Source organism: Phaseolus vulgaris, chromosome 6, assembly GCF_000499845.2.
Source record: "Phaseolus vulgaris cultivar G19833 chromosome 6, P. vulgaris v2.0, whole genome shotgun sequence".
Taxonomy (NCBI): Eukaryota; Viridiplantae; Streptophyta; class Magnoliopsida; order Fabales; family Fabaceae; genus Phaseolus; species Phaseolus vulgaris.
The window spans coordinates 8679096-8706734 of NC_023754.2; the positions used below are offsets into that span (position 1 = coordinate 8679096).

The 27639-nt window shown below is 37.7% G+C and overlaps 1 protein-coding gene across 1 annotated transcript; it reads right to left on the reverse strand.

Moving 5' to 3' along the window:
• Positions 1-9220: 9220 nt before the first annotated feature.
• Positions 9221-27276, reverse strand: LOC137833320 (vacuolar protein sorting-associated protein 26A-like). The gene is made up of 11 exons (XM_068641675.1): positions 27195-27276; positions 24686-24789; positions 23744-23818; positions 23589-23661; positions 22916-22960; positions 22501-22612; positions 16056-16122; positions 14608-14652; positions 10735-10790; positions 10458-10633; positions 9221-9540 (listed from the first exon to the last, which is right to left on the reverse strand). Exons 1-11 carry the CDS (start codon positions 27274-27276, stop codon positions 9362-9364), a joined length of 1014 nt encoding a protein of 337 aa, XP_068497776.1. The 3' UTR covers positions 9221-9361.
• Positions 27277-27639: the final 363 nt, after the last annotated feature.

Genomic DNA, 27639 nt, shown 5'->3' on the forward strand with positions numbered 1-27639 from the left:
AGGGGGAAAGGTATAAAAAATACAAGAATGATTTAGAGGTTACTATAACAGGTAGTCGAAAATGTCATTGTCCTTTTATTATTTGTATTATCACTATTATTGTTCTTTCCTTTAAGAATTAATAATTTTTTTATTATTACTATTATTATAATCATTTTTTAAAATCAATATTATTCTTATTCTTTTTTTCAAAAAAATATTTGTAAATAATATAATTCCACTACATTGTGTCTAAAAAAGTATGGTATTGTAAATCTTCATATGTGATTACGAAAGGAATAGGAAGACTATCCTAAGGAGACTCAAGAACACGTTAAGGTGCAATTTGTACATCATAATTCTACTAACTCAAAAGTTATAAATACAAAGAGAGTGGGTTCATATTTATAGGAGTGGCGGACATTCAATGGAGAGGAAAGGGAGAATTCAAATTTGAATTTGTTAGAATGTGTGACCAAAACAAGAGGGGGTGAATTGTTTTCACAAGATTTTCGCAAAGGTTGGAAGTAGAGTGAAAAGTTCTGAAAAATCAACCAATTGATTTTCTGTTCAAATGGATAAAATTTCAGTTTTATAGTTCTTTATACAAAATTAACCCTTTGTTTTCTCGAAACAACATGTTGTTTATACCATAAAACAATCAACATATTGCAAAGCAGTGCATAAGAGAAGGGTTTGAGAGATTCACACAAAGAAGTTTATAATGGTTCACTCTTAACCAAGAGCTACATACCAAAATGTTGATCTTGAACCCCTTAAGAACATACAACACTCCTTGGCAATACCACAATTTGTAAAAACCCTTTCTGAAACTGATTTACACATATTTAGAGTATTTAAAGAAGAAAATAAAATACATATAGGCTTTATGAAGCAGTAGTACAAATGGATAGAAAACCCAGTTCCTATTTCACACACAAGTATGTTCCAAAAGCTCTTGATTCACTTGAAAATGTTTTTCATAAACTATCCTTTTTAGGTTCTTGAAAAGATCATAAAACAGTCTTTATATAGACTCAAGAAAGTGGTTAAAACTGTTCGATCATAAATCAAAAGCAATTGGAAACATTTAAAAGCAGTTTAGAATTCTTAACAGAATTATGTTAGAAAAACAACATATTGTTTTACTAAACAACTTATTGAAATATTTTTTTTGTTAAGGATTCAATAAAACAGTCAGTTGTTTTATCGAAATAGGCAGTTGTTTCAATTTGACAACAAAGACAAAATAAAGCAAAACTTTCACAAACCTTTTGAAAATCATTAAGTGTCAAACAACCAGTTGTTTTGACAATTCAACATGTTGAAAAACTTGGTATAGCCTTAAGACCTTTGAGGAACAACTTTTTCAATAGATTGATTTGAAAAACAAATAAAATTTCACAGCTTTTTAGAAAACATTTTTTTTAAAAGAGATAAAGAGTCAAGTGAGCTTGGATCGATGCAAGGTGTGAACTAACAATTCAAAAGGTACTAGACAACACACACAAACACAAAAGCATGTTCTTCAAGTCTTCTACACAGATTTCGAGGCATCAAAGAACCTTGTTCAACAGAATTCCTCCATGTGCTCCTAAAAAGGTTACAAAGAGTAGATCAATGGACACTTTCATACTTTTCACATTCAAACATGTGCTCAAAATGAGGAAAGAATGTGCCTCTTCTAGATGATGGATGCCCTAGGGTTTCCATTGAGCTTAATTTAGCCCAATTGAAACCCTAAAAAGACTACTATAACCCTAGTATATCTTCCTACACTACAACGCTCAAATACCTAGTCTACTTGAACCAAATATAAGGTCTGTACCGACCAGTCCTCGAGTGTCGTTGACCACTGGTACTATTGGTGCCACGTAAGCAAGGTCCCACGAGAGGCGTGGGCCAGCATCTCGCGAAGCACGTGCGCCAAGGAACCAAAGAGTGGTCGGACATCAGTCACCAGGATGTACTGATGTGCCACTAGACAATGTGGAGAGGTCGGACATCGGGACCCAAACAACAGAGCTGGGCCACGAGAGGTGGATCCCAGACCACACACCAGTTATCAGTAAGGGAGAAGCCTAGATCACGAGAGCCCATGCGCGTAGAGTGGATGGCGCGTTTTAGGCGTAACACAAGTATAAAGCCACTGGAAAGATATGACCTGTAAGGGTCGCGTTCCAGGGACGATCTGCATGCATGGCACGTGAACAGCTAGGGCACTCCCAAAGGTGGGTGACCCCAGAGATCAGGTGCACGAGGAGGCACCCAGGTGGTCACCCCGTAAGAGGTTGCATTCCAGTTAGGGAACCCACATGCTAGGTTATTCTAAGAGTAGGGTAACAACAGTGTTGGGCCCACCTCATCAGAAAGCCCATTTTGGGTAAAGAGGAAACCCTAGTTTCAGTCTATAAATAGGAAGGTAACTAACTTGGTAAGGTACGCTGTTCATTTGCACTGCTTAACACACACAGTGACAGTTATACAACTTGGTGTTTCCTAGCCCTAAAACTGACTTGAGCGTCGAAGTGCAAACGGCCTCTAGGGCACCCTTTGTCTTTGAGTTTTCAGTCATTCATCACAGGAGAGGCACGTGGAAATGTAGAGATTTGAACGTGAGAGTGACGTAGGCGCACAAGAGCGCTCTAGGTCACCGACAGGAACATTTGGCGCCCACCGTGGGGCACGATAGAAAACATTGTCCCACCAGCAAGAACCAGACAGATCCAGGAGATGAGAAGTACGAGGCAGGGACCTGTTGCACCAAACGGGGGAGAAGGCCTCACCCTACAACATGTTATGGAGACGATGTGAGCCCTTCAGGAAGAGATGGTCGCGTCAAGAGCAAACCAAGAACGCATCCAGGCTGACTTGGTGGCGTCGCAAGCAACAAGCGAAGAACTGCGTCGTTCGAATGAGGAACTGCGCAAAGATCTGCAGACCCGCGCAAGCGAGTGTGAGTAGGCAGATCAAGAGTCTGTGACATCACCCAGGGAGTTCCCGACGCTGTTCTCGCAAGAAATCGTGGATGTCGCAATACCAGCCACGCTCGTAGGACCCTAGGTGACCTTCACTGGTACAGGGGACCCGGAGGCCCATCTTACGGCTTTCCACACGCAGATGATGCTGATTGGGGGCTCTGATGCAGTGAGATGCAAGTTGTTCATGAGCACCATGACGGGAACAACGATGGACTGGTTCATCAGCCTCCCTGATGGCCATGTAACGTCGTTCCCACAACTTACAAAGCTATTCAGAGCACAATACATTGGAAATTGGGCCACCCGTCCATCTCTTACGATCTTTTTGACGTAAGACAATATAAAGGAAAGTCTTTGAAGGAGTTCCTCCACCGCTTTGGAGCATAGGTAGTGAGGTTGAACCTTAAGGACGAAAGGATGATGGTGCACGCGTTCAGCAAGGGCATTGTGCCAGGCCCCTTCAGCGAGTCACTCATCCGAAACCACCCTAAGACCTTCGCCGAGATAAGGCACTGCGCGGTGGCTCATATTGCGACGGAGGAAGAAGTTAACAAAAAGCGCACGTGCGTGGTTCCCACGCGCCCACGTGCGACAAGTCGCCCTCAAACCCTAAGGGTGCATGAGATAACGACAAAGAAGAAAACCCCCGTGAAACATCAACCCTATTAACCGAGGAAGCCTCAAACCAAGGGGCGTGAGAGGGAGAACGTGCCACCAAGGCACAACTTTGTGGTAGAATTAAAGGACCTCATCGCTATCCCAAACGTAGCGGAGAGGCTAAAGGTACCCCCCAAGACCGACAAGAGGCTCGGGCCCAACAAGAATGTCTGGTGTGAGTTCCACCAAGCATTCGACCATCCCATACGCAATTGCTTAGCACTGGGACACCAGCTAGATGAGTTAGTGAAGAACGGTCTCCTGAGGGATTACTTGCAAGAAAAGTAGGGGACCGAGGACGTGGCGGTGACAGGGGGTGGCCCGGGGCACGAAGTCCCCAAACACGGTGAAATTCACACCATCGCGGGAGGTTTCTCGGGAGGAGGTTGTACTGCTTCTCAGCGGAGGAGATACACATGGACAGTGATGTCAGTAGAAGCACAAAGGATCGACGATGCTTTCGACATCGACCTTGTCTTCACCAAGGCCGATCTTCAGGATGTTGTTCCCCATGACAACCACCCGGTGGTGATCTTAATGGTAACCACAGGGAGGAAGGTGCACCGTGTGCTAGTAGACCAGGGAAGCTCGGCAGACGTAATGTTCTGGATGACTTTCAACAAACTACAACTATCCCCAGACATGTTGAGACCCTATGGTGGTTGTCTGTACGGCTTTTTTGGAGACCAGGTAGAGGTGCGCGGACACTTAGAGCTGAGGACCACCTTCACGGATGGCACTGCGTCCCGTACGGAGAGCATCAGATACCTTGTCAGCAACGCCTCATCTGCTTATAACATGCTGTTGGGTTGACCTACGCTGAATAGGTTGGGGGCGGTGTCGTCGACAAGGCACATGAAGATGAAGCTATCGAACTTGGCAGGGAAGGTAATTACTATCAAGTCAAATCAGAAGGAGGCCAAGAGATGTTACGAGAACAACCTCAAAACTAAGAGAGGAGTATTCATGGTCACTACCAGACCACCATACACGGGGGAGGTCCCCTAGCCCGAGGTTAGTCGCACCGAAACCGCCTGGACCAAAGCAGAAACTTCCCGCGAGAAGATAGCCCAGGAGAGCAGGCATGATCCGTTTGGCAACCCTGGGGAAAGAGAGACTGGAGGGAAGGTCTCTAAGCTTAGCGACACCCCCGATCAAACGGCACAGAACCTGAATGTCAAGGTCCACCAGAGGGCGAAGGAACGACACCTAATTAACTTAAAAGGTTTATTGGAAAAGATAGTTGAGTACAAGCGGAAACCGGACCTCGAGAAGTGTGTGTTCGGAATAGAACCAGGGAAGTTTCTGAGTTCCTTGCTCATTAAGCGTGGTATGGAGACAAACCCAGAAAGGCGCATGTCTGTCTTGTCTGGATTTGCTCCATTTGGAGGAGGGGGCGACCTCCCTTACCAAGAGTGTAAAGAGGCGTTCATCAGGTTGAAGGAGTACTTAGCCAGCCCTCCAACCCTGTGCAAACCACAACCAAGCACGACATTTAGTTTATATCTAGTGGTGATTGATCAGGTGATCAGTTCAGTCCTTGTGCGGAAACAGTATCAGTTTCCAATACTCATACACATAGCGGGCAGAGTACGCTAAGGACCTGAGGAAAAACACCAGGTACCGGAGAAGGCAGCCCCATTGGTCTCACGTCAGGTCTCCCCCGTATGGACTAGCTCTTTCAGAGTAATAGAGGTCCTCGGGAACAAAGCATGCAGACTTGAGACGTTGAAACAAGGCCCGATTCCTCGCACATGGAATGCAGTCGGCTTCAAGTTTTATTTCAGTTAAGCAGTTACGTTGTACATGGTACTAGGGGACACTTTTTTTCCCTTATAAGGGTTTTTTTAATGAGGTCACCAAATAAATTTCGATTGAAATATTTTCTCGAGTTATCTACAATTCAGTTAAGAACTAGTTTCCCTTGCGTTAGAAGTCTCGTGAGTGGAGAGGTAGATTCGTAGAGAACACCTCCCCTCTCAAGTGAAAGCGTCAAGGTCGAACGAAATAGTTCGCCAGATAAATCCTCCTCGCCCTTGAGCGAAGCCGAGGTCAGTTAAGGATTTGTTTTCCTTGCGTTATAAGTCTTGTTAACGAAGAGGTAGGTTCGTAAGAGAACACCTCCCCTCTCGAGTGAAAGCGCCAAGGTTGAACGAAATAATTCACCAGATAAATCCTCCACGCCCTTGAGCGAAGCCGAGGTCAGTTAAGGGTTTGTTTCCCTTGCGTTAGAGGCCTCGTGAGTGGAGAGGTAGGTTCGTAGAGAACACCTCCCCTTTCGAGTAAGAGCGCCAAGGAGGAATGACCTAGTTCACAATTAAACCCCCTCCTTATAGTGAGCGCAAGGTATCAAAGAACGTTAAAAGAAGCATCGCGGTGCCAGTCACCACAAGTTAGCAGTTGAGTGAGTTAAAGAGTAGTTTTCGGTTTAAGGAAGTAAAAGCAGCTATATGTCCGAGAAAGTAAAGTTACAAGCGGATAATAAATTGTTTGTTTGACGACCAAATACAAGCTAAGGAAGAATCCTTGGAACGATTTGCCCGTTTACGACATGGTTTGATATCGCGAAAGGTGAAGCGTCCATCTCGGGGTGCACACAGGCAACCTGAGCGAGGGCGTCCTCAAACCCCGCATCGTAAGCATCAACAACATCCTCGATCAGCTCAGCCTCGGCTTCTTCGAACCTCTTAGCTTGTTGAAGGAGTTCGACCTCCACCGGACCCAGCTGCACTTCTCAATTGATGGACATTTTCTCAAGCCCCGCCATCTTGGCTTTGGATGCCTCGGCAGCCTCTTCCAGCTCGAAAACTCGGATTCGCAGGGGCAAGACTCTTGCCTCCAGCTCGACAACATATTGGCACTTAGCATGAAGTTGTTTAGAGAGATCCTTTTTAGATCTCCTGCTTCAGTGCGATCTCACGGGCAGCAAACGAACGAGCTAGTAGGGTCATTTCTTCCTTAGTCTTGGCCTCTACCAGCGCCACCTTCGCTTCAGGCCTGGTTATGAGAGCATTGGACTGAGCAAGAAGAGCCCCAAAATTGAAGCCTAGTCTTTCCCTCGCAGCGGCCTCATCCGAGTCCACCGTCACCCTTAGTTGGAAGCCTTTGAGGGCATGTTGTAGGACAGTGGGCAGCTCGAGGGCAGAAGGAGTCGTAGAAGTACTCGTCCCACCAAGGTCAGGGAACAAGGGAACACTTGTCGTTCGATCAAGGGGTGAAACCGAGCGACCAGTAGAAGAGGAATGGGAGGCCATCGCCGGTGTAGGCCTGAGCCTCTTAGAGATTGGCCCCTCAGTGGAGTTCTCGTCTGATTCGATCTCCACCACCTTACTCTCGTGAGGAAATGGAGTGGGAGATGATTGGGTGGCGGCAAGAGGGACCGCGACTGCAAGAATGGAAGGAGTAGGTGAGGGCGCAACAGTGCAAAAGCAAGGGCGTGGGGGCTAGAGGTGCCCACACCCCAAACATCCCTCGGTGGCGAGTCAGGATACCAGCCAGCTTGGCCTGTTTCTCCTCACTCAAAACCATACCTGCGTGCAAATTTCAGAATACAATGGGTTGGGAGACACATGGATAAAACATGCGAATGCGCGGGGACAAAGTGCGCAAACATAACAACACGATAATAAGAATCATGTCCTCGAGAGTCCTGGGTTTCTTAAACCCTAACTCGAAGGGAACCTAGAAAAAAAGAAACAAAGGACGATTGAAATGCAAAGGGTAAACAGCCCCAAGCAATTATCAAGCATCAAAGTTAATAAATAAGTGCAATCAACAATCAAAGTTCGTACCTTTGATCATATAAGAGGAAGATCCTGGAGTTTGTAGGGAAAACGCGAGAGTGCTCGAGGACGGAGACGAAGCAATCAAGAGTGTTTCAGAGAATGATGGAACAGTGATTGGACGCGTGCGTTTTCCAACGTTTAAAGGAAACAAAGAAGCGTAAGCGATGTTAAGCCCTAGCCGTTGATCAAAACACGTGTGCGCAGATAAGACAGGCTCAGAAAGACGCCACTTTGGTGCAGTATTCAAATCCTGTCACACAGAGCCACGTCGGTCACCAAGGGCAAGGACTTCGACTCTTCGCTGAACAAGTTATAGCTCAAGACTAGGGGGCTTGTGTACCAACCAGTCCTCGGGTGTCGTTGACCACTGGTACTATTGGTGCCACGTAAGCAAGGTCCCATGAGCGGCGTGGGCCGGCATCTCGCGAAGCATGTGCGTCAAGGAACCAAAGAGTGGTCGGACATCGGTCACCAGGATATACCGACGTGCCACTAGACAGTGTGGAGAGGTCGGACATCGGGACCCAAACAGCAGAGTTGGGCCACGAGAGGTGGATCCCAGACCACACACCAGTTATCAGTAAGGGAGAAGCCTAGATCACGAGAGCCCATGCGCGTAGAGTGGATGATGCGTTTTAGGCGTAACACAAGTATAAAGCCACTGGAAAGATATGACTTATAAGAGTCGCGTTCCAGAAACGATCTACATACATTCGAGGACTAATTGTCTTTTATCTTTATTCTATGAATGTCTCCCAACTATTTTTCTTATTTTATATTTTTGAACAATGAGTATTGTTGTACTTCCTTTCCTTATATTTGTAACCCTAAGTTTAAGTAGGTCTTTTCTATTTGCACCTACCTTGATTTAAGTCTCATCCCAAACCCATATGATCACTTGGCCGACCACACTACACAAAGGAGGCAAGGAGGCGCACGTGATGTGAGTTTCACATTTAACACATTTTAAATGTTATTTTACTTGTCTTAGTTTATTCACCCATTTAATTCCGCTGTGTTTGATTGTTTGCATAGCTATCTTTCTTCCGATGCAAATTTTTATATTTATTTATTCCATCCAATTAAATTTGTTGTGCACAATGGCGATCATATCAGACTTCCTTTCCTTTTAATTCCATAGAAATCAAAACAACTAGTATTTCTTGTCATTTAATTTGCATGCCGAACCTATATTCTGCAATTTCAATTCTTATGAGAAACGTGAACACTGAATAAAATAAAAAAAATTCTAAATAACTTTTGTTCATGGTTAAATGCATTCTTTTCTTTGAAAATAAAATATTCTTGTTGAAAGTAGACAACTTATCTCAGTTCCATGAAGTAGTTGGTTGGATGTATAGCCATACAGTTTTTCTTTTATATTTTTGAAATCTTTATAACAAACAAAAGTAAATTAGCATTTAAATGTTTATTATACAAAAAAAAGTTATGTTTGAATAAAAATTTAAGAGAAAAATAAAATAAAATGAATTTATCTACAAACTAAAACTAGTTCGACCTTATGAGAAAACTTCTTCAAATTAACTTGTACATGAGCCAAATTTAGTTCTATAGAAAAACTTTTCGAGACATGTTCTAAAACCTAAATTCAACGATTATTAGCCTCTAAACTTTGGACCTATTACTTCAAGAAACTGTCCATGGTGAAATCACTATAGGTTGTTGCAAACAAAATAAAGCTTATGAAGAAGGTTAATATACAAAGTTTTGTTGTGAAAGCAATAGTTCTAGCTCTCTAATAAGTACTTGATAAATCAGGTTGCTAAAAACAATAATACTTCTCGAAATTGGGCAAAGTTAGAAATTGTTTAGGAGATAGTTATAGTTACATACACATGAAGTAAAAACAAAAAACAAAAAAGCCAAAACGAACAGAATAAAATTATTAGAAAAGTTTGCACTGATAAACGGTGAGAAAAACAGAGCAATTCCATAAGCTTAGGAGTTTTCACTTAGCCGATAAACTGTGATTTCTTGTTGCTTGAAGTAGCGTCGGTCCTCTTCATCCACAAGAACAAGATTTAGAAAGTACTTCACACTGAACTTGTTGTTGATGTTGTGGTATGTGGGAGTCAATTCATATGGACCAAGGAACAATCTCACAGGAATTGATTCTCCTGAACAACCAATTTCAAACAATTCTCATACTCAATTCTCAATGTGTTTTCTTTACATGAAAACTGTAAAACCTTACCAATTGGGTGCTGCACCCTTAATTTACTTTCTATACAAGTAAGTAGCTCATTCATAACTTGGTCTTTATATTATGCATATATGGACCAAGAAATTCTGAAATATTAATGCTTTTTAGATTTCATCAACCTAATTGAAATACTAATGCAAGTAGTTAAAAATTTTAAGCATTTAGTTTTTTTTTATAAAACTTCATTACCTAACACATCTCAGTTAGATTAACACTCCATGATCCAATAATACGTATTTAGTTTATACTAGTGTAGTTGCAACCATTAGGAATTCATTTACAATAACACACTACAAGAAAATCATTAAATATAAATCAATGTTAGAGACAACAAATAATTGGTCACGATATTGACTAATTTAGATACTGTTTTAGAGACTAAAAAATGTATTGGTATCTAATATACTTTCTATTATTAATAAATAGTTTCTAAATTAGTATCTAATTAACTATCAAAATTTTAGCTACCAACGATAGAATTTAAAGTAGTTAATAGCTAGAATAGAACTTTGGTAGTCAATTTGATACCAATTTAAAAACTATTTATTAATAACAAAAATTACTTTAAATACCAATAATTTTTTTAATCTATAAAAAATATTTAATTTAATTAATATATTAAATAATTATTTTTTATCTCTATATTTTGTTACTATTTAATGAATTTTTTACACTCACAAAACTTGTGTACCTCCTCTAATGCTAATCACAATTCATGTTAGAAGCATCAAAGTTTTCCAAAACATAATCAAACTGACTACTAGAGAAGCATGATGCATATGATAGAGTAGAGAGTAGTTTTGGAAACAAAAGATGAAGAAAAGTGCATACCTCGAACTGGAACACCATCCATCAACTCATACTTTGAAAGGGTTTCTGTCTCAACATATGTATTGGTCCCTGATCCAGTTGACTCTCGACGCCTCACTTCGAGCTCCATGGTTTTTATTTTGATTCTCACTAGAAGAAAATATATTTTCCCAACAATCACATCCTTCAGATGATACCTGATAAATAATATTTTAGTCATCATCATAACCAACTTTTCTTTAATCTTCTTCAACAACATTGCAGATGCATCGTTAATCATGTGCTATTTCAGACTCACTTGCTTTTGCTGTATTCAAACTCTATGTGTAAGCATTCTTCAATTCCCACTTCCATCTGCATGGAGCACATATTCAACAAAAGGCCAGGCTAATATTAAGTAACATCAATTCTTATTGAGTATACCATTAGATTAACAAACACATTACTTGTGAACTTTTCCATAAGTACTTCTACAAGAAAAAAGTGAAATAAACTTCATAAACTAATACTAGCTTGTGCATTGGTTAAAAACTGATTTTGGAGAAGCTAAATGAGAGAATTTTACAAATTAGCTTATGGATACTAGTTTTACTAATGCAAAAATTTATTTCTTTTTTCTTTTCCTAGAAGTACTTAAGGTGAGGTTTATCCAAGCATACCCTTGTCATTCATATTCATACTTCATGGCATGAATAGAAAATACAAGTTTAACATGATGAAGCATGTGTGAATCAAGAATTATTTTATCTCCTTAATTATATTAATTTGTTTTTTCCTAAGAATAAGCTAGAGAAATCACGAATCACGAATAGATTTTTCTCTTCAAGTACATATAATATTTTTCCTAAAATAGGCTAACTTGAACTATGTAAGAAAATAAATAATTATTTTATTGATATCAGTCATACCAATTACATTTTATCATCTTTGTTTCTAGTAACAAAAATCTTGCGACGTGAAAGATTATTTTAATTGCTAAAGAGCAAAGGGGATGTATCTATTGGAATCCAAGGACAAAAAAAATAAATAAAGGTCATAAGTCAAAAAACAACATCATAACCATGGGCAAATTCCCAAATATAGGTTCATTGTAAAAGACTTGGGCATCCCTCCTTCAACCATATCATATAAAATATTTGTTCCCTCGTTTGTTCACTATTGAGTCTTTCAAATGTGGTATTTGTCAAATTTCAAAGCATCATCGTGCATCTTATCCCATATATGGTAAAATAAGTAATCTTATCCCATTTGATTCATTCTGATGCTTGGCGACATGTATATTTTAGACGTTTGTTAATTTTATTGATGATTGTACTTGAATCACACGGTCAGACATGATGAAAAATAAATATGGGACCTTTTAAATATATATTATTTTTTTTCATCTTGTCCAATTTGAAAAAAATATCAAAAGATTAGGTCTAATAATCTTATTGAATATGTGAATCAAGGATTTTCTAAATTTTTATCCCATAATGGTATTTCCATGAGCTAATATGTGTTAACACCTATTAAGGTTCGACATGACTTGAGGTGTCGGATACATCTACATGGACTAGACACGACAATGTCTATTTTTAAATAGTAAATTATTTTTTTTATTAAAGATTAATATTTTAGAAAGATAAACTAAACTTTTATTTTAAAAATATATAATATATTATAATTATTTTTTAATTTATTATGTTTTATTTTTAATATTTATAGATTAATTTTTATTAAATAAATTTATTTGATTGTTATATTTAAGTAAATTTTTATATATAATTTATTATTACTATATAAAATTAAAATGAATATACCTAATCAAACTACCAAACAAATAAGATGATATATTTTTTTATAATAATCATATTGAAATTAAAAATATAAAACAACCTTAAATAGCATAATAATTGAATATTATTTTAAAATATATAATATGTTATACTATAATTAAATTTTAATTTGTTATATACTTTAGTTTTACCATGATTCTTTTTATAACCGTTTTTGATGTACACATTTACTTATCCATTTTATTTTTATATAAATATTTTATTTTATTATTTTAGAAATATATAATAAGAGACTTTTTGTCATTTTATTGTTATCTTGAATATTCCTGTCATTTCCTTTTTTTAGTATTCACTCCTTTTTTTTAATTCTATAATCTAAGAACCAAACATATCTTTCTTAACAACTTTCCACTCCCCTCTCTATAAAAAAATTCTCACTTTCCTCACTATAAAAAAACTTCTCACTTTCCTCTCTATAAAAAAAACTTCTCACTTCTCTCTCTTAATTGCCCTTAAACTGATCAATTACAATATTAATGTATCTGAACCCTCACTCCCTTCTCTCATATTCTTTTCTCTTGGAGACACGAACGTACTCTCATCCTCATTTTTTTTCTATTTATTTTGGTTTTGTTCCAATTGTTCCATCTTCTTTAAATGCATTGCGTTTTTGTATATAAGGTTATGTATATAGTTTTTGTATTGTTCTACCGTTGTCATCTTTAAGGGCATGAAGTTTGGTCCCTTGATTGAATTAAGATGAGTGACTCTTCGTCCAACGCGGTCTCTCCTCCAATTCCCCTCACTCACTTTGTTTCCTCCACTCTCAAATGAGTAAGTTTCTAAAAAAAAATTCATAAGACACTGTACATCTTCGTGTTTCCTCCTATGTGTTTGTTTTAAGAGAGCGCGTTGGACAAAGAGTCACTCATCTTAATTCAATAAAGGAACCAAACTTCATATGCTTGATAACGACAACTGTAAACCAATACAAAAACGCAATGCATGTAAAGAAGATGGAACAATTAGAAAAACCCAGAAAAAATAGAAAAAAAGTGAGGTTTTAGATACATTAATATTGTAACTGATTAGTTTAAGGGAAATTGAGAGAGAGAGAAGTGAGAAGTTTTGGATAGAGATGGAAGTGAGAAGTTTTTTATAGATAGGGAAGTGAGAAGTTTTTGATAGAGAGAGAAGTAGGAAGTTGTTAACAAAGTTACATTTGGTTTCCAGATTATATAATTAAAAAAAATGAGTGAATACCAAAGAAAGGAAATGACATGAATGTCCAAGATAACAATAAAATGACAAAAAGTCTTTTATTATATATTTCTAAAATATTGATATAAGGATAAAATGGGAAAGTAAATGTGTACATCAAAAGAGCGGTTACGAGGAGAATCCTCTTCTAGAGGTAGCTAGAGCCCTCCTATTCCAAATTTTTGTTCCTAAATCCTATTAAGGAGAAGTTGTGTTAACATCTACATACCTCATCAATAGGTTACCCAATCATATCTTAAGTAATATTTGTCTTATTGAGTCTACCTTTTCAAATATTTGGATTTTTTCTCACTTTCATAATCTAATCACAATAAATTAGATCCTACTTAAATGTGTATTTATTGGTTATCCTCCCAATAAAAAAAGGTACAAATGTTATCTTATCATCTTGAGATTTGTCATGTTTATATAGATGTCACCTTTCATGAAACAAAATCTTCTTTTGTCAGTTATATACTTCAGGGGAGAAAACACTTGAAGCGGATGAGCTCTCATTTTTGCCATTACCATATTTATCTTTGTAGGATGCTAAAGATCCAAGTGATGATGACACCATAAATAGGATCGAACCAACTTTGAATCTGAAGCAAGAAGAGTTGTCTAACATGGAGGTGAGGATCCCTAAAGGCAACAGTGAGGAGGTAAGTGTTATTGAGGATTTGTCCATTGCTTTGAGAAAGGGAAAAAATATCGTATGTTAAATATCTCATTTCTCAATATGTCTACACTAACAACTTTCTAATAGACATAGAAATTTTATTATTGTCATTAATGCCATAAAAATTTCTACCTTAATCCAAGAAGTCATGAGAAGTGAACATTAGACTCAAGCCAAGAGAGAAGAAAGGAATGCTTTAGAAAGAAACTCAACATAGGAGGTTGTATCAAGAGACAATAGGGTGCAAATGGATATTATAGTGAAACATAAGGCAGATGGGCCATTTTTTCTTGACAGCATGAAGCTTCAACTAGAAGTAAGGAGTGGAGTGCAGAAAATAAAACTTTCCCGTACATTGTCTATTAGAAATATAAAGCTTAAATAGTAGAACTAATGAAAGGCACATTGTCAATTAGAGATACATAATTATTGATAACAACCATTCACACCTCACCTTAATGCTGTTATTAATTGGTGGAGCTACACTGTAATTGCGTACCTGAAAATTGATGGTTGGGTTTAGTTGTAATACAACATTCAGATGTGCAAGAAGTGTTTGTGAAGGAATAAAAGAAAAATTACAAGAAAGCATGAAAGTTCTTGAAAATACAAGAAAACTAACATTTAAAGCAATGAGAATATAACAAATATTATTAGTAAATCAGGAAATAAGGCAATTCCATCAAAATAATTTTACAAAATTCCGATAACATTTAGACATTTACTACTTACACTTTGTACCCTGAAAATGGACACCCTTGTAAAAGAAGAATTGAAAGTTTTCATAGCTCACCATAATTATCTACGTTTAATATATATATATATATATATAATATATATATATATATAATATCAAATTATAATATATAAATTATTCTTTATAAGTCGGTGAGATTTAAGTTAAACTTAAAAATTACTTTCTAAAATTTCTTAAAATACGATATTAGATATTTAACTTTCACTCAAAATGCACATTACCTTTATTAGTAGGTCTAATTGCAAACATATTCTTCTTATCCTTCACTCTATTTTATAATATTTTGTCATTGTCTGATGCGGGACATCCAAGTTCAAGTAAGGGCGACTAATTTTTTTAAGACCCACAGTTTAAAAAGACTAACTTGATTACACGCACAACAAGCTTGCAATATAAAATAAAATAATATTGTTATTTTGTTTGGATTTTGGATTTGAACTCAGAACCAACTATAGAGTATCAACCTAACCACTAAAACAAATGATCATTGCTTAAAATATAGGGATTATATTTTTATTTTATTAACTTACAAATGAGTTAAGACCTATAACTGAATTTGTATTTATACACTTTTGGAAATCAAAATGGCGGATGAATATTTAGGCAATTTTAAGAAAAAATATTTCTCTACTAGGGTTTTTCCCTGCATCTTGCAATCCTATCAAGAATCCATCAATTCTTGTGGCGATCATCCTTAGACTTATCAAACTTTGTTTGTGGCGCCTTCCTCCATCCAAATTTTTCGTAGTTACTATATTTAGTTGATTTCATTCCGTAATCCTAAATTCCTATTTTCGTTGTCAAATAGTTCTATTTGGATTCATATCATTGTCTCATGTAAATTCTTTTATTAATAAAACTATCTAAATGTTGGCTCTTAGACAAAATTGGTTTCTTAAATTTTCACATCCATGTCTTAAAACAAATTTAGTTTTAGTACTAGAGTGCATTTAATGTAGTGAGAGAGTTACTATTGAATACAAATATCATTGAGGTCATATTACTTTTTGTTTTCTCATTATTCAAAAATGCAATCAAGAAGAGAACTTAAACCAACAAAAAAATCAAATGATAATCAAAACAATGGGGAAAACGTAGTAGACAAGCTTTGAGATTCAAGATAATATAGTAGAAAATCAACTCACTACAAAATCCATGTATTCCACAATGTTGTTGACATAATTTCGACTAATTGTCACTTTCAATATGTACCTGCATGATTTCAAAAAAAGGATCTATTGCATTCAGTTAAGTAATTAACAATTATTTTAATTTCTTACCACCTTTAAATTTTTGGCCAATGAAAATATTGATTGAAATACGAAAAAGTGAACAGATAGGACCATGAGAGAAAAACCATTAGCATAGTCAAATGGAAACCAAGAACTAAATGGTGGTTCACACTACGCTAAAAAAAATCATTTAATAAAAATTAATTTACAGAATGTTGAAGAAGATTGTGGGCCTCTTCGCGTGGACAACATCTGATATGTCAGGAGTGAGCCTGGATATCATCACGCACAAGCTTTCAGTGTTCAAGGAAGCGCGCCTGGTCGCACAAAAGAAGTGAAATCACGGGGAGGAGAAAAGGCTCGCAGCTAAAGAAGAAATCGAGAAACTCCTTCGACCGACTTCATCCGTGAAGCTCGGTATACCACATGGTTGGCCAACGTGGTCATGGTCACCAAATCGAACGATAAATGAAGGATGTGCGTGGACTACACAAACCTAAATAGGGCATGCCCAAAGGATTCGTATCCACTTCCCAACATCGACCGGCTAGTGGTTGGAGTGGCCGACCACAAGATCCTTAGCTTCCTAAATGCTTACTTTGGCTACAACCAGATAAGCATGCACCCCTGGGATAAAGAGAAGATGGTCTTCATGACGGACGACATCAACTACTGCTATGAGGTGATGCCATTTGGCCTGAAGAACGCTAGAGCAACCTACCAGCGGCTCATGGACAAGATCTTCAAGGGTCTTATCAATTGGTTTGTGGAGGTCTATGTGGACAACATCGTGTGAACAACACATCAAAGACCTCAGACGGACGAACATGAGGCTCAACCCCGAGAAGTGGACGTTCGGGGTTGAAGGAGGGAAATTTTTGGGTTTCATGCTAACCCACCGGGGGTCAAGGCCAATCCGAATAAAGGAGGTTTAGCAGCTGATAGGGCGTGTTACCGCCCTCTCCAGGTTTGTCCCTTGACTGACCGAGAGAACGAGGTCGATGGTGCAATTGCTTCTAAGGCAACTAGGTTTAGTTAGGAAGAGAAGTGCGAAGAAATCTTCCAACAACTGAAGGACTTCTTGTCATGCCAGCAATCATCCAGAAGTTGAGACCCGACCAACCCATTGTGGTATATCTGGCGGTCTCTGAAGAAGCGGTCAGCGCCGCATTGGTTCAGGAGGTGGAGAACAGAGAACGACCGGTATACTTCGTCAGTCGGACGCTCCATGCAACCGAGACAAGATACCAGATGATAGAGAAGGTGGCTCTCGCCCTAGTCCTAACGGCCAAGTGGATGCGCCCATACTTCCAGAACCACTCTATTATGGTAACAACTGACTACCCTATTTTTAAAATTTTATCTAAACCCGACCTTGCATGGTGAATGATAGGGTGGTCATTGATTTTTCGGAGTTTGACATTTGGTACGAGCCAAGAGGTTCCATCAGGTCCCAATGCTTGGCTAACTTCTCCGCCGAGCTCACACCTCTGCCAGACCTCTCGGCCGAATGGATGTTATACGTCGACGACTCCTCAAACAAGACCGCATGTGGAGCAGGAGTCTTCCTTCAAAAATCTGATGAACTCCTCTTGGAACAAGCCTATCCAATTTGGGTTCAAGATTACCAATAATTAAGCAGAGTACGAGGCTCTTCTTGCCAAGCTGAACCTGGCGTACAACATGGGAGCTCGCGAGGTAACTTGCAAAAGCGACTCCCAAGTTATGATCGGTCAGATCAAAGGGGAATTTAAGGTAAAAGAGCCTTTGCTCCAAAGATACTACCACACAGTCCGCAACAGCATCGCTCGGTTTCAAAGGGCAACAATAGAGCACATTCGCCGACAAGAGAACAAGAGGGTTGATGCGCTGTCTCGGTTGTCAACAACCAAGAAGAAGAGCCACCATAGGTCTGTCATGCAAATCTGGCTGAGACAACCTAGTATGGCAGAGACCGAATGCCTAGCGGTCATCGGCATCGAAGCCGAGACCTGGATGATCCCGATCATCTGATACCTTGAACACGACACGTGCAAGCTGGAAGAGGAGAAAGATATGAAGCAACAGTGTTCAAGGTACACCATGCTCAACCGAGACTTGTACCGAAGGGGCTACTCAACGTCGTTGCTGAAATGAATCACCAAGGACCAGACTGAGTACATCCTCAAGGAGATACACGAGGGGGTATGTGGCAGTCACTCAGGCGCACGGACGATGACTGCCAAAGTCCTCAAGGCTAGTTATTATTGGCCGACCGTCCAAGGGAACTATGCAAAGTGTGTGAAGAAATGCGTCATGTACCAAGAGTTCGGTCCTCTGCACCACCTAAAGCCAGAAGTATGGCATAGCATGACATCCCAAGGCTGTTTGCCAAATAGGGATGGACATGATCGATCCCTTTGCCTCGGGAAAGGGTCAGACAAAATTTCTCCTGGTCGGAGTCGACTATTTCACCAAATGGATTGAGGCCAAGCCACTCGCATCCATTTCCGCCAAGAACGTGCAAAACTTTGTATGACAAAGTATTGTGTGCCGGTTTGGCGTGCCACACACAATAATAATTGACAATGGCCGACAGTTCAACCTAGATTTGGTCAACGAGCTCCAAGACAAGAGCAAGATTCAGAATGCAAGATTCGGGACAAGATGCTACAACACGAAGGTCCGACCGAGGAGCTTTCAGAAGGGAGACCTTGTCTGGAGGATGAGGAGCGATGCAAGGAAGAATGAAGGCAAGTTCTCATCCAACTGGGAAGGGCCCTTCCAGATCGGAGAAGTTGCAGCTGGGGGGCGTACCACCTAGAGTGGTTGTCAGGCAAAATTGTACTGAGGACGTGAAGTTGCAGCTGGGGGGCGTACCACCTAGAGTGGTTGTCAGACAAAATTGTACTGAGGACGTGAAATGTCACGCACCTCAAATAAGTTATGTCGACCTATCAACTTAACTTGTTCAATTCAGGTGTTCAAATTAAGCTACAATGTACGAAGCAACAACCATTTCATTAATGAAGAAACGAAGGAGGAGGCCACACCCCGGCCTCGAAGGTAAAGCGGTAAAGGACAACATCCTGGCCGAAGGAAACAAAAATGCTAAAGCTTGAGACTTACTGGTCTTCGCCTTTAGCACCTTCGGTCGATGCAGGTTGTGACAGAGCTCTCGGTCGTAAAGGCAAAGGTGATTCTAGTTACCTTAGGATCCACCCAATCAATCTCAAGGAAGTCCGACCGGTCGACAGCACCGCCCGGGTCGTCCCCTCTAGCCACCACCTCCAAAACACTTGGCTTGCACCGACCGATAGAGGCTCGGTCGTAGAGGAGTCAGAAACGGAAGACGAAGAGGAAGAAGGACGTATGTGACGAGGATAATGGGGGAGCCAAAGAAGAAGAGGTAGAACGAGACAAAGAAGACATGACTAACTTTGTGAAAGATGAAATACAACAGCTTAGGAGGACGAAGAGTGTTCGGGTCTCGGAGCAAGTATCAGAGTAGTAACGCAATGTCTCAGCACTGTTGGGACCACTATTTATAGCCCTCGAGGGTCTCGAGAGATGAAGTGTTGCAACCATTTCAACTGTTAGATCTTTTCGATCCAACATTCTTCGTCGCTTGACATCCAAAAAATCCCTCATTAGTGCAGGTCACATCATGCGTGTGGGCACCTCCTAACGTGACGTCAGGCGTCGACAACCCCAATCGTCACACCAAACTCAGAAGCCTGACCGACATATCACTCTCAAAAGACTCTTCGGATTAATCATCCTTGAGCCTGGGGGACAAGTGTACTTTCGATCCCCATCACCGAGCCGACTGACGTAGAGGCCCACGTTGATGAGAATCAGAAAGATGTTATCAATAGAAGAAATGGACAAGGGCCAAAGCATTTAAAGTTCTTCTTATTAGTCTTTGCAAAAGATGAGGCCCAAGCCCAAAGCCCAAGCCCAAGAAGGCCCAAGCCCAAGAAGCCCAAGTCCAAACCATGAGGGGCAAGGCCAAACATTAAATAAAAGAGCATCATTTGAATGACTCTTGTAGGAGGTGTGGATATTAAATAAATAGGTGTGAATGTATTAGAGAGAGTCACATTGTCCATGTGACTTAGTAGGGGGGTGTAGGTGTAGTTTTTAGGAGGTGTCATAGTAGAAAAAGGTCACACCTCCCATGTGACTTGTTTTTGGTGGGAATTTCAAATGAGTTTTATTTGTAATTTCCCACCTATTTTTCAGCACCTCTAGGCTATAAATAAGGTGCTTTCCTTTGTAATTTTCAGATTGGAATTTTATAGTAGAGAGACTATACTCAATTTGGGAGAGAATTTGTGAGTTTTGAGTCTTCCTCTTCTTTGCCTTATCTTGTGAGCTATGGTGAGCTTCAAGTGGTGGCACTCCATCACTTATCTTGGTTCAAGGTTCCAAGTGGCGTGAATGGCTTCTTCCAATTCTCAAAATCCAGCAAGCATCTTATTCTATAAGTGTTCTTCTTCCCTTTTCTTCAATTTTCCATTCGGTAGTTTTGATTCCTAGAGTTTACTTCTTTTTCTACCGTTTATTTTGTGTTTCCAGCATTGTGTTCTTAATTCTGTTTTGGTTCAGTAGCTATCATTTAAATTCTGTCCAGTTTTAATTCTTGTTCTTCTTTCCTTTTGTTTTGATTCAATTTGACAATACATGGACTTCAATATGAGTCTTGGTTGGTGCTTAGTTTTGGTGAGTTCTTGAATTTAGAACATTGATCCAATTCTAAAGTAGAGTGCCTTTTAAATCCAGCTCAAGTTGTTCCTAAGAATGTCAAGAATCATGTGTTCTTGTAGTTACATTCACATCATGTGGTATCTAGAGTCTAGGCTTGTTTTTGCTTAATTCTTGAGTTGTATTGCACTTTACTTTCAAGAGCTCTTAGATTCAAGTTGTTTACCATTCTGTTTTAGGATTTATTTTGAGTTTTCTTGCTGTTTTCTTTTGTTACACCATGTGTTTGTGAAAAGGATTATGGCACTCATTGTTCCTATGAGTATGGCTGCTCTTTTGGAATGGCACTCTCCTTCCTAGAGCTGACCTTAAGCTTCCTTTCACTTGTTGTTATACCTTGTTATATGTCTTTTAATTTTGTAATCATGTCAAGTTTTGTCTTAGTCATGTTATTCCATAATTGTCATTACTTCTTGTAGTACTTTTATTGCTTTGATTGTTTCTTGCTTTGGTTTACTTTCTGTTTTTGAGTTTATTGCTTGATCCTTTGTGCATTTTCATTTTTAGATTTGAGTTCATGCTTGTAGCTTCATTCTATACAAGTTCTTTTACACAAATTCCATTATGTCTTTACTAGTTCATCTTACTGTTTTTCTTTCCTGAATAGGATACTCTGTTTTCTTACAAACGTCCATAACTAGTTCATCTTTACTAGTTACATTCACATCACACGTCCATAGGGTCGACTGACACCACAACTCCAATTATGCTCAATCAGGGTCAACAAAGCTAATCCACGATTAGGAGCTAGGTAATGCAGTCCTAAACGCGGTCCAACTCATTAACCTTACCCAATAAGGAAAACCCACCAAAGGTAATATAAATTGCACATATTCCAAGAATCAGGTACGTCATGCGTGCGGGCACCTCCTGACGTGACGTCAAGCGTCGACAACCCAATCGTCACACCAAACTCAGAAGCCTGACCGACATATCACTCTCAAAAGACTCTTCGGATTAATCACCCTTGAGCCTGGGGGACAAGTGTACTTTCGCTCCCCATTACCGGGCCGACCGAGGTAGAGGCCCACTTCCATAGGGCCGACCGACACCACAACTCCAATTACGCTCAATCAAGGTCAACAAAGTTAATCCACGATTAGTAGCTAGGTAACGCAGCCCTAAATGCAGTCCAACTCCTTAACCTGATCCAATAAGGAAAGCCCACGAAAGGTAATATAAATTGCACATATTCCAAGAATAAGGTACGTCGTCATATACAGTGCTCTAAGAACCAAGTACCGAACGTCTTTGCTGACTTGAGCATCGGAGTGCCTTCTGCAGGTACCCTTCGAGTCTAGATTACGAGAAAACCAAGAACCAAGGCTAGAAAGGAAGAGTGAGGAGTTTGCAAGGAAGAGACCTAAAAGACAGTATGACCGACCAGAAAATAAAAGAATCTTCTCAATAGTTCTCTAGGCTCCAGTCCTCATACGAGAACAAATTTTTTTAGTGGGATTAGTTATTAGCTTTATAACATTTTCTCATGCCCTTAAAAATTCATTTTAGAGAATCTAATTATTCCATAACATATTTATTGAAGAAAAGTAAGAAACAAGGAAGAGAAATTGAGAATTCAAGGCTAGTGCAGAAGTGAAAATAACTAACATACCTAAGCCTAACATTGATTCCATTGTATGATTCATATCGCATTTCAATGGTGGAGAATTCAAATGGATATGTTTTCCTTTCATATAAATTGCCAGGAACATCAAGTTCACGTACTGCACATAAGTTATAGAGGGTTAAAAATTATGGAGAATTATCATATAAAATCTAACCAATGTTACATCAAAGCATCATGATCATGAGAGAGCAGGAAACTTAGGAGAGTACACGAAGAACAAAACAGATTTTTGTATTGGAACTTCTAAACATTAGCATGATTTAGATGAATACCATGTACTATAATTTATAAGTATGATAAGCAATTATGCAATTAACTAATTATTTTCAAACACCTCTATAAACGAAAATAGAAGGAAAAGACAAAATGAAAGATCTCAGCTGTATAAGCTTAAACTTACCAAGAGAAGTAAAGTCGTAGAAGTTCCCTCTGTCAAAGTACAACTCTGCAAGGCAGGAAATGAACTAATGGAGCATCATTCATTATACACACAATGGTGAAAAATAATGTCCCAACTAAAATCATTGAAAACACAATTAATCCCATATACCAACCATATCCATGAATTCAAAACTTTTGAGCACACTTCTTGAGGTATAAGTTAATTGCTAAAATAGGTAAAATTTTAAAATATAACTAAAATGGATAAGTCATGTCATTTTATCTTATCACGTTTTTTTTAAGTGTAATTAGATCTTAATTAATACTAAAATCATGATTTTAATTGAAATTTAATTATATTTATACAATTTTTTTATACACGACTTATCCATTTTGATAATTTTAAAAATTTTACTAATTTTAATAATTAATCTAATCTATGAAATTATCTTATTTTAATAATATATATATATAACCATATCAAAATAATAAACAAAAGAATATAGATATAATTGTTGTAGTGATCGAAGCTAAACACTTTATTTTTCTTTTTGAAGTTACGGACAAACATATAATTAAAAATTAGATGCAAAAGGGTACTATACCATCAGAGACATCAGAGATAATGAGTATTGAATATAAAGATAACAGTCTCCATTTATACCAAAAAAAGAAAAACAAAGTAAACACACCTATTTGACCAAGAAGCTCAATTTTTACACCATTATGTTCAACTTTCTTCCCATTTGAAGGTTCAATAACAACCTGGTCCCAAAGTGTAAACAATTAAATTTTGGCCCACTAACAGTGCAAAATAACAGAGCATTTGGTGATGCGAAGCATGTACCTCCCCAACTATATTGTCATGATTTTGAAAGAGAGGAACCATGACCATTTGGCCACTTTCCTTCTTTATGCGAACCTAGCAAATGAGAAAGTGTACATAAGAGTAAATCAAGATGTTCTTGTTAAAGCTTTTAAAAAATGAATGAAATACCCTTTCTCATGTTGAAGAGATTATATTTGAAGCTAAAAGCAAACAAAGGTATGTTTTCCCTCATCAATAATATCTTAGTTAAAGAGATTAATATGCTACTATAAGATAAAGAAAAACAACACTGTAACCAGAAATCCCAAATCTCAAATAAAAATTCAGAACATGGGTATATAAAGACAAAAGTCATGGACTAACCACTTTCTGTCACATAGATTATAGCATTCTTCACAAATTAGTGATCCAATCATTGAGCCATTACGTAGGAGATTGCCTTATAATTTTGGTGTTACATGCGAATCAAATAAGGATAAAATATAGAAACCCACACGGATTCTGATCTCATACAGAAACCATTTGGATCACTCATTAGTCCATAGTTTTATGTAGTCGTGGTTTTGATTTAGATGAAATCTTTGATAGTGTCGAAAAATTGAACAAATGCAGTTTATGTTGCCAGAATTGTGGTCCCAATGTAGTTACAAAGACAACAAAAACCTTAACATTGCAGCTGCAATTGTGGTTGCAAGCAATTTATGAATCAAATGTTCATCTGCAAGAATCGGACTCCGAAACCTCTTTGTCATGAAAAGATGCACGAGGAACTTACTTTTTGAAAAAAGCATCTTATGAGTTACATGCACAAAGGTACAATTTTGACATCGATAGATAGGTTAAATGTGATGGTAAACAAGGAAACGCCATAAACAGAAATTACCAACATAAAGGAAAAAGGTTAATTCTTTCATTCACATCAATATCATCAGTGAATTGCAGCACAACACAACAACACACCTGCTTGCGTGTACTTCCATCGGTTAAAGAGATTGAGATCTTGCATGGAGGCTTGAAAGCTCCCGCAATTATATTCTGATCGTGTGGGAAATTGATTAGAACATCTCATGAAACAATAGCAATGCAAAACAACAACAAAAATGAATGGTGAAGAAGATGATGGTGATCCAATTGCATTCACGTTTGTTTCTTTTCTCAGAAAGAGAGACCCACCATGGTTTTTCTGAATGAAAGATGATCAAGAAAGAGAGAGAGAGAGTAGAAAAAAAGGAAAATCTTCAGAAAAAGGGTTCTAGGAATGAAAAGTGGAAAGAAAAACAACACATGCCAATGCAACAAACATTCCAGTGTCAAGATCAGGAACATGTGTTAAGGTAACGAACTCTCTTCTACCACTTTGCAAGAGTGCAAGTTTGTTTAACGTGACGTCATCCTGATCAACAAGTGTAATTTAGGGGTTTTAATTTTTTATCTATAAATTTTCTATATTGTTAAGTTGTTGACATATTTTATTTTTATTCTATGAATATTTTTGTTAGTATATATCTATAATCTGTGACAATATATAAAGAATTTTTTTTTACATATTTTGTTTTCAAATTTTATTTTTATAATATTAAAATATAATAAACTTCATAATTATATTAAAATATTTAGATTATTATTCCTTTAATAAAATATTCATATTGGAAATTTTTTTGTTTTATTTATTTTGTATTGATTTAGTCTAGTTCCATATTTTTGTTTTTTATTTTATTTTATGCTACTTAGTGGGCACTAATGCAAAAATAGACAATGCTATTTTTTTTATTTTAAAATTGTCATTGAAAAAATATTGTGACAATTTCATGAATAAATCTAACTCTTTTACAAGGTCATAAAATAAGTGTGGTCCACATTGGATTATTGTTGTTATAACCATCATATATATATATATATATATATATATATCACAATACGTTCTTAATTTATTAATATTTTTCTCTTATTTCAATAAGTAGTTTGAAATTAATTATTTAAAAAGGTATTATTTATTGATTAGGTAGAAAAGAAACACACTATCAAATGAAATAGAAAAAAAAAAACTTAAATTTATGTTAAACACATATCATTTCCAAAATTTAAAACCACCTAAACTATGGAATTACTTTTCTCACTTATTCATTCAAATAATAATTTCATGAGAAAATTAAAGTGTACGATTAAATCCTAATAATATAATCATATTTATTTGGGGTATAAATTGTCAAACGCATCAAAGTGTTCTATATTGAATAAAAACGGATGTCAAATAAATCACTCCATAAAGGAATTAGGATTTAATTAATTTTTTACGATAAAATAAGTTAAATCCTAGCTCAATATTCTAAATTATAATTCACCAGTGGTGGTCACCCATTTAAAAAGAAATAAACTATTGCATTACAGAATGAAAGAGTGATGGATTTTTTTTCCACCCAGAAGGAAAAAAAGGGGTACAACTGTAGAAATTTCAAAAGTAACAATAAAACATTATAAGTAAAACGTTCTCATTCTTCAAAAACATAATTATTATCTTTACAATAAAACCAAAAACTCCAGCATTCTAATTTGTTGGATCTTTGTAGTCATCTTTGATTCTTAAAAAATAGGCGTAAGGAGAGTTATGATATGAGTTGATTTTAAAATTGTACATTGTTATGAGTTGCACTTGTTTATGAGTTTTTGATTTTTAAGCAGAATATGGTGAAAAATCCAAAAAATATTCTCACTAGACACGAACTTAACCAAGTGATTATGTCAGTGTGAAAGTTCACTTCTAGAGGACAAAGAAAAAAACACAATATAGGGTGATGATGATGTGCAAAAATTAAAGAGCATAAATAGAAAAACAAACAATGTAGAAACTCAAAAGGGAAAAAGAAGAACACATGATATAAAAAGGAAGAGAAATGGTGCATGGTGAAGAAAAGAAAAAGATGAAGAGATAAGAGAAAACTTATGGATGGTGAGAGTGGGGTCACTTGGAGCGGAATGAGACTCCAAGATGAGTGATGAAGAGTTGCCACTTGAGGTGTTGTGCACTCAAGATAAGATCCAAAGATAATATGAGACTCAACTCACTAAACACTCTGACAGAGTTTCTTTTCTATTCAAAATTCAATGTGTCATTTACAAGAGGGGAGACACCCTATTATTAGATATGAGTGCGCTGGAGAGGAAGAGATGAAGGATAGGGGTGTAAATGACTACAAGCTTCTAGAAACTAGGTCAAATGTGAGCACATGGGTGGCACATGGGTGACTTTCTATAAGCTAGGTTAAGGTGGGCTTTGGCACAAGCCCAATTTACTAAGTACACCATCTTCTAGCTTATTTTGCTAATTGAAGCCTAAAGTGACCCCAATTTATTTACTTAACTTGTTTTGTAAGAAGACTAGAAGGAAAAAACAATTGATAATCTAGTTCTCCCTCTACTGAGGCTCTTCTGAGATTTGGTAGGCTTTGTTTTGTATGTCGAGAAGACTGACCTAGCTGTGAAGAGTTTGTGGTGTCCTTAGTCATTTGCTTGTCGAGTTGGTTTGTATCAAGTTCTGATAGCATCCTCTTCATTTTTCTTTGAGCATAGCTTGGAGTTGGCGAAATAAAATGGAGCAGATGCATCAAGGAGAGCTCCTATGAAGTCATGGATTTCTTGAAGTTGTCATGAGGTGTAGGGAGAGTGATTGGTGAGGCCAAATCACTTGGGAAAAGTGGTAATAGATAAAGAAAAAAAGGTGTCTATCCTAGACAGGCTAGACAAGAGACGGCTAAGGCTTGCAATTTCAGCAGCATAACACTCATATATTTAATATGAGAATTCATAAGTCAAGCACCTCCTTTTTTAGGTAAAGAGGTCGACCAAGCTTACAAGAAAATAGTGGGAAAATTCAAACAAAACTAATTCAAACTTGGTACCAACCTTGAGTTACACGA